The sequence below is a fragment of the Protomyces lactucae-debilis genome, assembly GCF_002105105.1.
Source record: "Protomyces lactucae-debilis strain 12-1054 chromosome Unknown BCR37scaffold_16, whole genome shotgun sequence".
Classification (NCBI taxonomy): domain Eukaryota; kingdom Fungi; phylum Ascomycota; class Taphrinomycetes; order Taphrinales; family Protomycetaceae; genus Protomyces; species Protomyces lactucae-debilis.
The window spans coordinates 339,816-354,000 of NW_024468008.1; the positions used below are offsets into that span (position 1 = coordinate 339,816).

Sequence of the window (14,185 nt, forward strand, 5' to 3'; positions counted from 1 at the left end):
CGACACAGCTACACCAGTGACCAGACTACATTTTGATTGGCACTTGAAGCTATGCCGCACGGCCATGTCTGCGAGACTGAAGCCCAGCATCATGATCACGATCATGACCATGACCACGATCCTCAAGAGGAGACACATGCTGTACAATCTCTCTACGAGCACATTGATCTAGGCGCTGTGCGCTGCTTGAATGAGCAATCTCCAGGCTCAGCCAGACACATCATCAGGCCATGGGACAAGCGCTGGGATACAAATCCTTCTTTACAATCAGAAGAGGATGATGCTCAGCTTCTACTCCATGTGCCGTTCCAGGGCGGCCAAGTACGGCCTCGCTCACTCCTCCTCAGGTGCCCACGAACATCCTCTGCACCAAAGCAAATCAAAGTCTACAACAACAGGACGGATCTGGACTTCAGTTCAATAGATGACATCAAACCAATCGAAACAATCGAGTGTGTCGATAGTGCGAGTGCAGGCGATATCATTGAATATCCCTTCAAAACGCGGCTGTACACGCATACAGGTGCTTTGTCATTTCTAGTGACGAGCAATCACGCAGGGGAAGAGGATGAAGTGGCGACGGAGATTTGGTATCTTGGCATCCGTGGCGACTTCACGGAATTACATGCTGGGCCTGTTGCCGTAACCTATGAAGCTTATGCCAATCCGAAAGATCACAAAGTCTTTGGCGGTGAAACGAGCGGGCAATTAGGTACATGAGGTGCAGATATCCTGAGGCATAGTGTTGAGATTGTTGCTACAAACTGGTCACCAGAAAACATAGAGCTTTAGCTGTCTCGCCATCTGTCTTCAGCTGTGGGCCATCTGTCTTCAGCTGTGAGGCTACATCCGTCTTCTTCCTAAGCGCAATCACTGCTATGAGAGGGCGCCTGTCGCTTGTGACCGTTGTGCAGTGTGTGTTTTGCTTGTCATGCCGCTTTGACCGCCACGTTGCTGCTGCTGTTGCTGCTGCTGCTGCTGCTTCTGTTGCTGAGGCTGCGGCTGTTGTTGTTGTTGCTGTTGCTGAGGAGGTCCACCTTGATATCCTCCCATGCCACCAGCAGGACCATGTTGTGTATACCCACCATATCCAGCAGGCCCAGAAAAAGATTGTCCAGCAAATGAACCTTGTCCTCCATGCTTCCCACCAGCCTGTTGCTGCCCTTGACCGCCAGCCGGTCCACCAAACGACGCACCAGATGGCATAGCACCATAAAACCCAGCAGGTTGTTGTGGCGAGCCGGCTTGTTGTCCTCCAGCATGCTGTGGCATCATCGGTGGAACTCCCAATTGTTGCCCGTAATATCCCTGTGGCATACCGGCAAACGGCATACCGCCAGCTGCAGCAGCTGCTGCGGCTGCTGCCATAGCCTGTGGTGAACCTATATACATCGGTTGTCCCATGAATTGTGGCGGCATGCCAGGTCCTTGCACCATCATCGGCTGCATAAAGGGCGCACCATACGGTGACATGCCCGGCTGCATGGGCATCGGCATCGGCATGACACCTTTGAACTCATCGTAGGAACCTGTTACGTTACTACCTGAAGAGTGTGGTTTCCCAAAGGTATAGGTGGGTGGATCAAGTAGACCTCGGGCATCCTCTTCATTGGGCCATGCAGGATCCGTCCGGTGCGGTGCTTCGATATCAATTGGCGCTTCGGGGTTCTTCTCCTTGAAGGATTTGAATGGGTTGTAGTGGTCCAATATGTTCTCCCGCTCAGCAAAGGGACGGGGTTGTTTGTCGTGCAGGAAGAGAGATGGGTCGACGTAATTTGGCGGATGCCGGGGTTGAGTGGTGCTATTGTTGGACAAGGCAGGACTCGATGCAACACCCACAGATCCGCGCGGGGCAAAAGAGGGAGTAAAGGAGGCAGCAGATGGTTTGAATGCAAATGCCGTTGGTTTGAGCTTTGTGGAGGAAGCTGGCGTTGCTGCTGAAGGTGCAGCTGGGTTCGCAGGAGAGCGTTCGCGGATTGGCGATGGCATTAGCTGACCACCGGGTGACGCCCGCATCTTGTCAATCTTGGCACGTAATGTCTCAGGTTTTGCTTCTTGCTTGCCTCCGAGATGCACGACAGGGCGTGCAGCAACGGGCGATGAAGCGGCGCTCGAATTGGAGGCTGACTTTTGGACAATTGCATCCTGCTTCGACTTGTCCTTTGTCAAGATGGGAATTAAATCTTCGGGTACAGGTGTTTTGAGCTTGAAGCTTTGTGAAAACTTGAGCAAGTCCTGCAATCGCCCATCCTTCTCCTTTTTGAGACTTTGCGCCTTCTTTTGTTGAATGCGAGTCTCTTCCTTGCCAACAAAGTCTTGAAACGTACGCATCAGCTTTGCCTCTATCGGGTCATCCTTGCCGCTTGAGGGAGTGGCACGTGAAGGTGTCAGACCACCGGCACTAGGCCGTGCCAATTGAGCACTAATGATGGCCGGATCAACAGGTTGTCCGCTATTTTGTGCTTGAGCAGCAGCCCGTTGAGCAGGTGGGATCCATCTGTTGGCTGTACGCGCGACACCACTGTACTTGTCTTCCTCCGTCATGCCGGAATCGTCCACCGTCAGGTTGCGTTCTTCAAGCACATGCGGATTATTGGACGCTGCACCTTCAATCTCACGCGCAATCTTGGCAGCTTCAGCTTGCCGTTTAGCGAAATCAGGTCGTGACGTATCGAGTTTGTGGGTGTAGACGTCTTCGTCCCACTGTGACTTGACACCAAATAGCTGTTCATTCGCAGCAAATTGATCCCATTTACCACCAACGCCTGCGCCTGCAGATTGAGGGCCTCGCGCCGGTGTCGAGTCGCTTTCAAGGGAGAAGCCTTCATCTTGTGAGTCGGGCTGCCACGCTTGCAGTGTACGTTCTTTGATGTATGAGCGGCCAGAGATATCAACATCCGTCTTCCATGCGATGCTGGAGGGAGTGTTGCTTGATGGATGCGCTGGCTGTTGCTGCTGCGGCTGCTCATTAGGCCCATGCACTTGAACGAGCTCTCCCGGCTTGATCACCAATTCATTGAGAGTCGACGCAGCGCCTGATTTACTGCCATTTGCGACATTGACCGCCTGAACATCCCTCAACGTGACAGAAAGTCCATTGGCAACATCTACCTGGGAGACGATACCAGCATATCGCAGCCCAGATTTGAGTGTCACCTCGGCGCGTTTGTTCTATAGGCAATTGTATTAGTCTCTTCGTTTGATTGCATTCAAGATGCTCGTTAAGGAGAACGTACCGTCAGCTTTGCGATGACAGCAGCAAGCTTGTCATGGACAGGTGCCCGCGATGGCGAGGCTGACTTTGGTGATCCTGCTGCTACTTTGGACCAAGCCCGCTGGCCTGTCTTGTTGGGCGCTGCTTGTCCGCTTGGCTTTCCTGCCACCATGCCTCTGATTCAAGGCCTTCTTCGATAGCAAGAGGATCCTGTTCCCTTAGATGCAGGCCCTCTGGATAGAAGAGAAGAGGGAAAGGGAGCTTTGGTTGTGTGTGTCGGTCCAGGAGGTCTAATCCCCAAACAACAAGCAAGTAGAATGCCGTGAGCCTCTCTCTGCTCTCTTCTTCCCTTCCTTAGTCTGCTGATGAGCCTGATAGACAGCTGCGCAGGTACACAAAGGCCCACAAGGAACACCCCTTGTAGCTCGCTGGGTACGTCGCTTCCTCTCTCGTTGCGCTGCGGTCGCGTCGTCGGGTGGGCCCTGGCAGTCACAAATGGGCCGTGTCTGACAAGATATATCTAGTCTATCTCTATGCTTGCTACTCCCTCAATACCCATCCTATAACCATATTCCCCCTTGGTCTCTTCTGTTTCTCCAATTTGTCGCCAAAGATTCAACGCGACAAGCAACAAGCAAGAAGCAACAAGAGCTGGACAAGAGAGACGGGCAGGGGAAGCAGGGCCTGAGTAGCGGCTGGGGGGAAAGAGGACACTCCAGCAAGAGGCAGGGCTGCACTAAGGAGATCCAGGAAGAACAGGCGCAAACAGAGGACAAGTGTCAGGGACAGGCACTAATTGCCCGCGTGATCCCATTGTTAAGGGGCTGCGCTAGCCATGCAGCGGACAAGATCCTCTATAAGCAGTGGCACGACGCCTGCCGAACAAGCAGTAAGCGGCATCAGCACCGCCATATCGCCACAAAGACAAGACACGCAAAAGGGCAAGCTGTACGACCACCGTGTTCATCTGAGCTGTAGCAACACGCGCTAACACACGCATCACAGGGCAATGGGATCTATCGAGGCATCCGTCACCAAACTACTGATTGCCACAAAGCAACTGCTCGAGTCGTTGACGCAGTGGTCGCGCAGACTTGCAACGGAAAACGATGTCAGTGACATCTATGTCTCCCTCGGCAATGAGTTCAATCGCGCAGTCATCTGTTTCCAGAATGCAGGCATTGACATGGCGTAAGTTGCTTCTCAACCTTCTGCAAAAGATGGCTAACCATCAGCGACCTGGAACAAACACCAGAGTTGCTAAGAGATATCCTCGAGCGCGCACTAGGTGAAGATGCCTCGCCAGCAAGCCTCGATCGCTTCCTACCGCGTATCCGAGAAATCATCATCAACTTACTCCAAGGACTCAAGCGCAAACAGCAGATACACCGTATCCAGAATGGTGAAGCAGCAGCAGCGCCACCTCGTTCTCGCAGGATGGAGAGTGGTTCTTCGGCAACCTCCCAAAACATGACACGCTTCGCTTCTCAAGATAGAGGTATCTCTGGGCCTCGTGCACATTCTCCAGCCGCGAGTATGGCATCTGCAGGCCGTTCCATTTCTGATACCGGACAAGCAACGAGTCCTGAAAGACGTGCCGGGCAGCCGCAGCAGCAGCAGCAGATGCCTCGGCTGCACCAGCAGTCGTCTCAACGTCGATTACCCAATCTACCAGGTGAAGAGGCCCCTGCCTTAACAGGTCCGCGACGTGCGCCAGAACCGCCTAGTCAAGCGCCGAGTAGCAGTCTGCCGACTATTACGCCGTCTATACCTGATGGAACCAGTGACCCCGTTACGCAGCTCAATCAACTTGGCCAGCTGGAACGACGCTCATCAAAACGCTTCTCGGACAACTATCTCGCACAATTGACATCATCACCCAGTACGGGGCTTGATCGCAAAGTGACCGTTGATGGTGTTCGCAACAAGCTGACACGCAATATGCCGGATGTTGTTGAAGATGATGAAGCAGCCATGCTTCATGAGAGACGCAGGAGTAGTACGACGGGTGCTGCAACGACAGAAAAAGCACCTTGTCTCTTTCTACGATATCGCGAAAGAACTCGCAAAGTAGCGATGCCGAGTACCATTTCGTTGGAGTCTCTACAATCTCTCTCAAAGAACACATTTGCACTTGAAGACTCGGCGACTTTGTATATATCAGAACCGAATCATGTCGCTTTTGAACTTGAGAATCCTGCGGATGTTCACGATGGAACAATACTCGAGGTGCGCGAACCAGTTGTGACAGGGACCCAACCCGATCGTGGTGCATCTGCCGTTCCTGTCAACATGGACGATTCCTTCAAGAGCTGGTTAGAGACAAAGCTGCAGTCTTTGTCGAAGCAAATCGCGCTGGAGCTCAAGCAGGAAGTACCAAACCAACCAATATACACATCACCCAAAGCAACTTCTCGCGAGGTCGTGTCAAGTGCACCGGTAGACACAGCAGCACTTACCAGTCTCAAGGAAGAAGTCGACGCCCTCAAAGACGCAAATGCAAAGCTCACGCGACAAAATGAAGCACTCGAGCAACAACTCGTGGCACGCCTCGAATCACCAGAAGCTTCTGCTGCACAAGTCTCTAGTGTTCGTGAAGAAGTGATTGCATTGACAGCTACGCATGAACAGCGATGTACAGAATTGACAGCAAAGACGGAAGAACTGATGAATGACATTGATACGGTGCGTGTGGATCTTGCAAAACGCAAAGTCTCACCACGTCCACAACAATTGCAGGAGTTGACGGGCGCACTTGAGCAGTGTCTCAAGGAAGCTGCTAGCCTGCGTATCGGGTTACGTGAATTGGACAGCAAGAGTAATAAGTTGTGGGAAACAGAGTTGATGACCATTACACGAGAGCAAGAAGCGCTCGAGTACCACAAGGCTTATATGACGGATATGGATGCAGATCTTGCTGGGTATCAAGAAGTCCTGCAAACCGTCCACAAGGTGGAAGAACAAAAGAAACTTTCGCCGAATGGCAGGAAACAGCCAGTGGTGCTGGATACGACCGGTGATCCCTCGACGGCCATCAAGTTTGTGCAAGCAGACATCAAGTCGTTGCATGTGAATCATGAAGCTAGGCAAGCTGCCATTGAGGCTGCTGAGCGCAATCGCGAAAAAGAACGCATTTACTTGCTGGAGAATCTACATACCAAGGAAGTCGCCCAATTTGTTGCGTCAAAACAATTGAAGGCGACGGGTGGTGCAGAGGAGGTGGAGAGGAGGCGACAGCTCAAGGATGAAGCGCTTCGCAAGCACTTGTTTTCACCACCAGGAACACCATCAAAGGAGGTAGAGGATGTTTTGTCACGCGTGCAAAGTGGTCAGGCGACACCCAAGTCTGTTGAGGAAGGGTCTCCTGTCAAGGAAGATGTCAAGGATGAAACGTCTAAGGGGGTCATGACAGAGACCAGCGTTCCGCAGCAGCCCATCAAGTCTCCCGCTGCCGCTGCCGTCACGATTGCCACAGCAGAGGAGAACCCAGTAAGCCCACTTGCATCGGCGACAAAGACAGCGAGTAGTTCTGCCGTGCTGAATCGCATCTCGAGCCATCTTGAGAAGCGATCAAGTCGCATCTTTTCCTCTGGCAGCACAATGAGTGCCAGTACACTAGAAACGCGCGAGGAGAAGGAAGATGATACTGAATGAATTGCATTGCATAGTACTATACGCGTTCAATAGTCAAGATCACAATAAAACACAGATCATGGTAGACGGTCAAGGGCACTGACAGCATGGCGGCAGACAGACACATAAAAAGCAGACCGAACCCTCTCTGTGAGCCCATTTCACAGATCATAGAGTTCGAGGTCGCAATTCAGTCCTCACAAGAGGTAATGAAAGGTGGCAGGCAAGTAATGGTGAATGTGTTTCATTGCTAAATGGTCTTTTGAAAAGGTGTCAGAACTCACGAGATGATGCTTGAGCTTTAGACGACGACCTTGGCAGCAGCAGCTGGGTTGATCTTCTTGCCATCCTTGTTGAATCGAACACGAGGAGGAGGGGTTCGGACACGACGTCCAGTGCGCGAACGCACACGCACAACCTTGGAGTGGATGGCGCATGAGATGCAGTAGTGCAGCTTGTTGTAGAGCTTTGGGAGGGCGTACTCCTGGTAGACGGATGCCTCGGAGATATCGCGAATGGCGGCAGACTCGACCATGTTACGGACCTGACTGCGTTAGCTCTCTAGTGGCTTGGGTCAGTTGGGAGCATACGGTGAATCGCTTGATGGCCTTGTCCTTGGGCACACATCGTGAGCAGTTGGAGCACCTGACGGGCTTGACGTGTCCACGTCCTGACTTGTTGCGTCCGTTGTTTCTGCGCTTGACGGTCATGATTGCTGCGATAACTGGGTGTCTGGGCTGAGCGAGAGTGCTTCCTTGATGGTCGCGGTCGTCGCTTGAGTTGCTTCAGTTTTGTGTTTTCATCCGGGCGCAGTCACACAAAAAACTGCAAAAGTGTACAACTCAACAGTACAAGGCATGAACATGCTCAGTCAGACCCAGAACAGCGCGGGCCAGGCATGGAAAGCTTCTGAGATGGCATGTCCATATCCCACCAGCTCCAAAGATGCTTGGCCTGGCGATATAACGAGAAGTGATGTCTATATTTATTGTCTCCGAGCATACGATGCCATGCGGACAGAATTCTACTGATCTCTACGTGTCTCTATACTCCAGTAAGTTCTAGCTCATGCTTCCTACTCGCTTGCTACAATCGGTCTTGAACTCGTCGACTCGTCCTGAAACCATCGATCCTTGCTTAAAACTCGCTATAGCCGCCTCTCAAAGAGCAGGAAATCTCTGCTTAGCGACAGCCGGCACAGACCTTGCATCGTCTCTCCAGCAAATGCTTCAATCAGCCTATTCAGTGTTCGATCTCTCTTCACTGAGTCTAGGCCCACCAGAGGCGCCACGTTGTTGACAAAGTGTTGTAACCTTGATGGGCGCATGGTCGCCATAGACTGCTCATTGCTCATTGCTCAGCCCCAGCAGACTCAGGGGTTCAAAGCAGCAAGACGCGGATGGTGAAGAACCCGACTGGTCCGCAGAATCTTGAAAGCAGCCGCTCGTCCGTCCGTTCTCTGATCGCACAAATACCAGCGCTTGCAATCAAAATATTTCTCTCGCGAAAGACATGACACACTGGTCGTTCATCATCTTGTCCTTCTGCAGCCTACTGAGCTACAAAGTGCATGCCGTTGACGTTCAACAAACCAAGGACTGCACCATGTCACTCAGATTTTTACACAAACGTCCGTCATCAAAGCCCAACGACCACACTACATGCGCCGGTGCATGCTGGACCTTGATGGGGAAAATCCCTGATTTTGGAAAGGTCTATGATTCCGCAAATACGCTGTACTGCTATCGTCCCATTGTACCGATTCGGTATTGGGTGAATGGTACCACAGTTTCGCATAAAGCTGGGAGGAACCTGCCCCTCGCCTCGGAATACCTTTGCTTCTGTGACGCAAGGTTGATGTACGACAAGGTTCCCGTTAGTTGCAATTCAGACCAGATGCATGATATTGCCGAGGCCGTCATCAAACAATGGACGTCAGTGAATCAAGGAGACACCGAAATCACAACAGAGCCCTGGACTCTTTGTGCTTGAATTAAGGCAAGAAGGCTATTCGTTGATGATACACTAAAGCTTCTTTTCGAGTCATCTCCCTCGCAATACCCACGCTCAGCCTAGAACAGCCAGCTGAGATTGCATTCATCTTGTAGCCTTAGCAAAGATTTGCCTGTCTTTACCTCGTGCCCTGTTGCTTGCTTTGAGTCGTTCCTGACCGCACAAATGCACACGAGCTGATCTAGCAGACCATCGGGCAATGCGGACCATATCAAGATGGTTGCAACACGGGCAATGCAGCTGCGATGGAAGAACATCATAGACACCAGAGACCGCCTGTATGGAGGACTACCGAATGCAGACCTGGACTTGGCCGCATGATGCGGGCATTAGACAGGCAGATCCTTCTGTAGACAGAGAATAGTAGGCTGGTAACATTGAAAGCGTGAAGCTCAATTGCCAACAGCTACAGCAATTGCTGTTAGGGCACAGAGATGGATTGGCGTCGTGCTCGAGCTTGCTGTCAGACGGACGCGCAGTTTCAGATGGTCAAAGAGTCCATGGCGGTAGACTTTCAATGCTACACTTGGGTGACAGACATGGATATCATTACGGACAGATCAGTGTCTGCTGATGGAGACTACCTCCTTGACTCAGCACTGATTCTCTTTGTCCCATTTCGGCAGTGCAAGTCAATTTTGAGAGGCCTGTTCTCACCTGCATAGGCCAGGCCACAAGATCTCTCTGCCTTGTCATCGTGCAGTCCGTTGCTCAAAGGATTGTCAAATGCTCCAAACCATTACAAGGCTAAAGTATAAACCTATTTTTTGCACGTCATCAGTCGCCAAAACTGCTGCAAGTTGTCGATAGAAGGTGTCGCTTGGTCAACAACATCGCCTTGGGTCGACCAGCCGGTAGCCGGAATGACAATAAGCTTGTTCTGTGACGCAGATTCGAGTTTGCTATAAATGCGATCAGCCAGGCCAGACTATATTCCACGGACAAGCCCTCTTTTTAGGCATTGAAGACGACGCTCAGGAAGTCCACAGCTGCGATTTCCTCCTTGTAGTCATACTGCAAAGATTGTTGAAAGGTCTCCACAAGGGTGAGAAAGACGTCATAGTTGAGACCATTGGAGAGCTTTCGAGCATCTTCAATCATTGGAGCAATTTTTTTGGAAGTGATATCTGCCCTGACAATGTCCTTGACGCCAATGCTGAGGAAGTTGCAGCCATACTTCTTCACAACGCTCGTCAACGTGTCCACCTCCAATTTGTAGGCGTCTAAGCTCTTGATCCGCACTGTTGAAAAGACTTTGACTTTTGCGTCAATGGCGGCTTTAGGAATGCTTTGCAGTCACTGACTAAATCAATCCAGATAGCTTTACGAGGAGCATGACATGACGTGTTATGCTTGTCCGTATGCTTCACAGCCCTTCTCCATCTAGACGGTCGTTATCGAGCTCAAAATGTTGTAGTTGTTGCCACCTGCAATCTTGGATGCTAGTCCGTTGCTGTCGCTAGCATTTCCCTTCAGATGGTTCCTTGCAGTTGTGCCAAATTTGTAGCAAGGGGCTCAAGCTCTTATTCCGGCCTAACTTATGATTGAGCAACCAACTAGTACATGGAATTGCTACCATGCAGCTCCAGGTTTCAGGCCATTGCACGGATATCCACATCATTATGGAAGCATGAGCAGATATTGACTACAATCGCGAGCGTGCTTGCTTTTTGAGGAAGATTCGAGCGCACACAAGACTTTGGACACATGTATAGAAGAGGTCAGAGTCTAGATACTCCTTATGGTCGACTACACGCAGTTCTTGTGTCAATGCTCATATTTGCCGGTGAACGCGTGCGTTGTCGTTCTTGTAACGAACACGCAGCCTTAAACCTCGCATCCGACTTTCCCGCACCACATGCTCTGGCAACTCATCGCGGCTCTTCTACCTTCCGCCCTTCAACGACGCTTATCACCTCAGCACGTTGCCTATCGTCCCGCGCCTAGCTTCCTCGCTTCCGGCAACGCTCTGTCACGTTGTCCTTACTCGCTCTCTTACTCGTCGACGACGTCTACCACGTCGTCCCTTGTTCTGTCTCTTCCTTATCTTGCAGCTGCTCGGACATCTCCACTGGGCTCATGCAATCTCGCTTCCCCTCTTCTTTCACTGTTCACCTGCTGAGAGTCGGCTCCCGTGGGCTCCATCCCCATCATCGCCATCCGCTCTCATGCTCATACCTGGTAGACATAAGTAGGCAGCCTTCCGCTGTCTTGTTCCTTAGTTTACAATTTCTATTCTTGTCCCCTACATCTCGCCCAAGTCCTGTCTTCAGCACAAGCATTCGTCCTGTCCTGTTCGCCCTTCGTCACACTTTGTAAACTCAACAAAGCTTGTACAGGCACTCCAGTATGTCGTCAGTCCCCGACGTACCTTCCGCCCAGTCTGATGTGCCTTCGCCTCAGGCCGACGGGCTTCCCTCTCGCCAAGCTCTTCTTGCTATGCAAGAGACCATGATGCAGCGCATTGCACAGCTCGAAGCCTTCGCCGCAGCTGCTACCGCCTCAGCAGCCGCCTCACCACCCGTCCCTGCACCCACACCAGCAGCCAACTGGGCCAGGACGGCCGTCAAGATCGCGGACCCTAAACCCTTCGACGCCGATCTTCTTGGTCAAGACGTGCGCAACTTCGCCGCATCTTGTCGCCTCAAGATGCAGGCCTGCCCTTACCTCTTCCCAAATGAGGGCATAGCCATCGCCTGGATTCTCCAACTCCTCCAAGGCGATGCGGCGAAGTGGCGCGACGCGCGTGCAGTGGCGGACCCCACTACTGGCCTCATCTCGTTTCCTGGACTGCCAGATGCCAATGCAGTTCTCGACGCCCTCACCCAGTCCTTTGCAGTCCGCGATCCCGTGTCAGATTCAAAGAAGCAGCTCGCCACCCTCAAGCAAGGAAAGGAGACCTCCGTCAGCGTCCACCTGGCCGAGTTCGAGCGTCTCACTCTGGTCTTGAATATCACTGAGGAGACCAAGTGCGACATGCTTCTCGGCACACTCAACGAGAAGTTCACCGAGGCCCTCTTCAAGCTCGACGAGGTGGTCGACAACAACTACGCGGCCTTAGCGCAGCAGGTTGTCAAGGTGGAGTCGCGTATCCAGAAGCGCGAGAATCTCGCAAGGCGCTTGAACAATTCCACTGCGGACCTCGCCAGAGTCGCAAAACGCGACCACCCCTATCAACCTCTGCAGCAGCGCCTTCGCCCTGTTGCCTCGACGTCGCAGGCGCCTCAGCCGATGGAAATCGACTCCGCCACATTCCGGCCCTTGACTCCCGCTCAGAGGCGAGCGCGAAAAGAACAACGCATCCGGGACGACCTTTGTGTTTACTGTGGTGGAGCAGGTCACTGGCAAGACAAGTGTCCAAAAAAGCCTCGGCAGTCCCCAAATGGACCCGGCAGGAACCAGTAGGGCACTCCTGGGACCGGGCCATTCAGGACCCTCACGCGCCTTCGCTTTTGTCTGTTGTAGACGATAGCGCAAATCTCTGTCTTTTTCCATCTCTCTGCCTCCTCTCTCGTCTCATCCGCAAAGTGTCTTGCCTGTTACCATCTCCCATGGTGATAGTTCCCTTGACACGTTTGCCCTCCTAGATTCCGGTGCAACAAGTTGCTTCATCAGCGCAGCTTGTGTGGCCCGAGGCCGATTCCCAACCGTGACCCTTGACAGCGCAATCCCGCTGAAAGGCTTTACGGGCAAGGAACTCGAGTCTGCCTCTCAATTCACGTCTCCCCTTCGCATGACCATTGGTAACCACCAAGAATGCCACCACTTCGTCGTTGCTGAGCTCTCCGGCTACGATCTCATTCTTGGCACCACTTGGCTTGCGAAGCACAATCCTGTTATCGACTGGTCTGCGTCCACAGTCCAGTTCCCGGCCTCGTGCAAGGCGCACATCAATCAATCGCCTGTCCAACACGATGCCGCTCCTCCAGTCAATGCCAACGTCATGCAGATCCACATGGTGTCGCTCAAGTCTTTCGCCCGGCTAGCAAAAACTCACGATGTTCTCCACATCGATCTCGCCGACATCTACTCCGACGTCGAGCCAGACCTGCTACGCGCGATACCGGACAAATATCACGTCCTTCTCCGCATCTTCTCGAAGATTCAGGCTGCCCGCCTTCCCGATAATGCTGCTTACGATCACAAGATTCCTTTGTTCCCGAGCACCTCGCCTCCTTCGACGGCGCTTTATCCCATGAGTGCAGAGGAACTGAAAATCCTCAAGGAATACTTGGACGAACAGCTCAAGCTCGGCAATATCTCTGTTTCCGAAAGTCCAGCTGGCGCATCTGCCCTTTTTGTCAAAAAGAAGGACGGGTCTCTGCGTCTCTGTATCGACTATCGCGGCCTCAATGCCATCACCGTCAAGAATCGGGCTCCTCTTCCTCTCATCTCTGAAACCTTGGATCAATTGCACCATGCAAAGATTTTCACCAAGCTTGACCTCCGCGGCGCATACAACTTACTGCGTATTGCGCCGGGAGATGAATGGAAGACCGCATTCAAGACTCGTTACGGGCACTACGAGTACAACGTTATGCCTTTTGGACTTACCAACGCTCCCGCTTCTTTCCAGACGTTGATGAACACTGTGCTTCAACCTTTCCTCGACAAATTCGCCGTCTGCTATCTTGATGACATCCTCATCTACTCCCAAACGCAGGACGAGCACACTGAACATGTTCTATCAGTTCTCAAGGTTCTCGACGAGCACAATCTCTTCGTCAAAGCGGAAAAATGCGTCTTCGACGTCGACACGGTCGAATTTCTTGGTTATGTCGTGTCTCCCACCGGCATTGCAATGGACCCCGTCAAGGTCAACGCCATCATCAATTGGCCTCAACCAAAGTCAGTCCACGACGTCCAAGTGTTTTGTGGTTTCGCCAACTACTACCGTCGCTTCATCTCCAACTACAGCAAGATTGTCAAGCCGCTCTACGCTCTCACAAGCAAGGCGACCAAAGTGTTCCTTTGGAACGATCAAGCTACCGCGGCATTCACTCAGCTCAAATCATTGTTTTCTTCTGCCCCTATCCTCGTTCATTTCGACGCAGACAAGCCAGTGGTCATTGAGACTGACGCCAGCGACTTTGCACTTGGCTGTGTCATGTCCCAAGCCGATACAAACGGGATCCTTCGACCCGTGGCTTTCCACAGCCGCACCTTCTCGCCTCCAGAAAGCAACTACCCAATCTACGACAAGGAGTTGTTGGCAATTCTTGATTGCTTCAAAGCATGGCGCCACTATCTGGAGGGCTCTGCACATGCCATCACTGTCTTCACCGACCACAAGAATTTGGAGTACTTCAACACGAACCGACTTCA

At 52.2% G+C, this 14,185-nt stretch overlaps 6 protein-coding genes across 6 annotated transcripts; 3 read left to right on the forward strand and 3 right to left on the reverse strand.

Annotated features, from left to right (window-relative positions):
* On the forward strand, positions 1–940 carry BCR37DRAFT_382104 (galactose-binding domain-like protein). Its single transcript, XM_040869809.1, has one exon. It carries the CDS (start codon positions 52–54, stop codon positions 718–720), a length of 669 nt encoding a protein of 222 aa, XP_040723740.1. The 5' UTR covers positions 1–51; the 3' UTR covers positions 721–940.
* On the reverse strand, positions 877–3,386 carry BCR37DRAFT_394440 (uncharacterized protein; the record flags this gene model as incomplete). The annotated part of the gene is made up of 2 exons (XM_040871468.1): positions 877–3,171; positions 3,237–3,386. The coding sequence occupies 2 exons, from the start codon at positions 3,384–3,386 to the stop codon at positions 877–879; spliced, it is 2,445 nt and encodes an 814-aa protein (XP_040723741.1).
* A 663-nt stretch (positions 3,387–4,049) lies between these two features.
* Positions 4,050–6,868, forward strand: BCR37DRAFT_394441 (actin interacting protein 3-domain-containing protein; the record flags this gene model as incomplete). The annotated part of the gene is made up of 3 exons (XM_040871469.1): positions 4,050–4,162; positions 4,220–4,405; positions 4,450–6,868. The coding sequence occupies 3 exons, from the start codon at positions 4,050–4,052 to the stop codon at positions 6,866–6,868; spliced, it is 2,718 nt and encodes a 905-aa protein (XP_040723742.1).
* A 133-nt stretch (positions 6,869–7,001) lies between these two features.
* Positions 7,002–7,612, reverse strand: BCR37DRAFT_360522 (ribosomal protein S26e). Its single transcript, XM_040868223.1, has 2 exons — positions 7,438–7,612; positions 7,002–7,391 (listed from the first exon to the last, which is right to left on the reverse strand). Exons 1-2 carry the CDS (start codon positions 7,555–7,557, stop codon positions 7,149–7,151), a joined length of 363 nt encoding a protein of 120 aa, XP_040723743.1. The 5' UTR covers positions 7,558–7,612; the 3' UTR covers positions 7,002–7,148.
* A 640-nt stretch (positions 7,613–8,252) lies between these two features.
* Positions 8,253–9,322, forward strand: BCR37DRAFT_104315 (uncharacterized protein). Its single transcript, XM_040865876.1, has one exon. The coding sequence runs from the start codon at positions 8,360–8,362 to the stop codon at positions 8,837–8,839; it is 480 nt and encodes a 159-aa protein (XP_040723744.1). The 5' UTR covers positions 8,253–8,359; the 3' UTR covers positions 8,840–9,322.
* Positions 9,323–9,814: 492 nt separating this feature from the next.
* BCR37DRAFT_394443 (uncharacterized protein) lies at positions 9,815–10,201 on the reverse strand (the record flags this gene model as incomplete). The annotated part of the gene is made up of 2 exons (XM_040871470.1): positions 9,815–10,148; positions 10,188–10,201. The coding sequence occupies 2 exons, from the start codon at positions 10,199–10,201 to the stop codon at positions 9,815–9,817; spliced, it is 348 nt and encodes a 115-aa protein (XP_040723745.1).
* Between the last annotated feature and the right edge of the window lie 3,984 nt (positions 10,202–14,185).

Bases quoted from the DNA above. Each gene is read 5' to 3' on its own strand.
- BCR37DRAFT_104315 (XM_040865876.1), top strand. From the start codon at position 8,360: ATGACACACTGGTCGTTCATCATCTTGTCCTTCTGCAGCCTACTGAGC.
- BCR37DRAFT_382104 (XM_040869809.1), top strand. From the start codon at position 52: ATGCCGCACGGCCATGTCTGCGAGACTGAAGCCCAGCATCATGATCAC.
- BCR37DRAFT_360522 (XM_040868223.1), bottom strand. From the start codon at position 7,557: ATGACCGTCAAGCGCAGAAACAACGGACGCAACAAGTCAGGACGTGGA. The intron at 7,392-7,437 runs GTATGCTCCCAA...TAACGCAGTCAG, and splicing joins AGGCCATCAAGCGATTCACC to GTCCGTAACATGGTCGAGTC.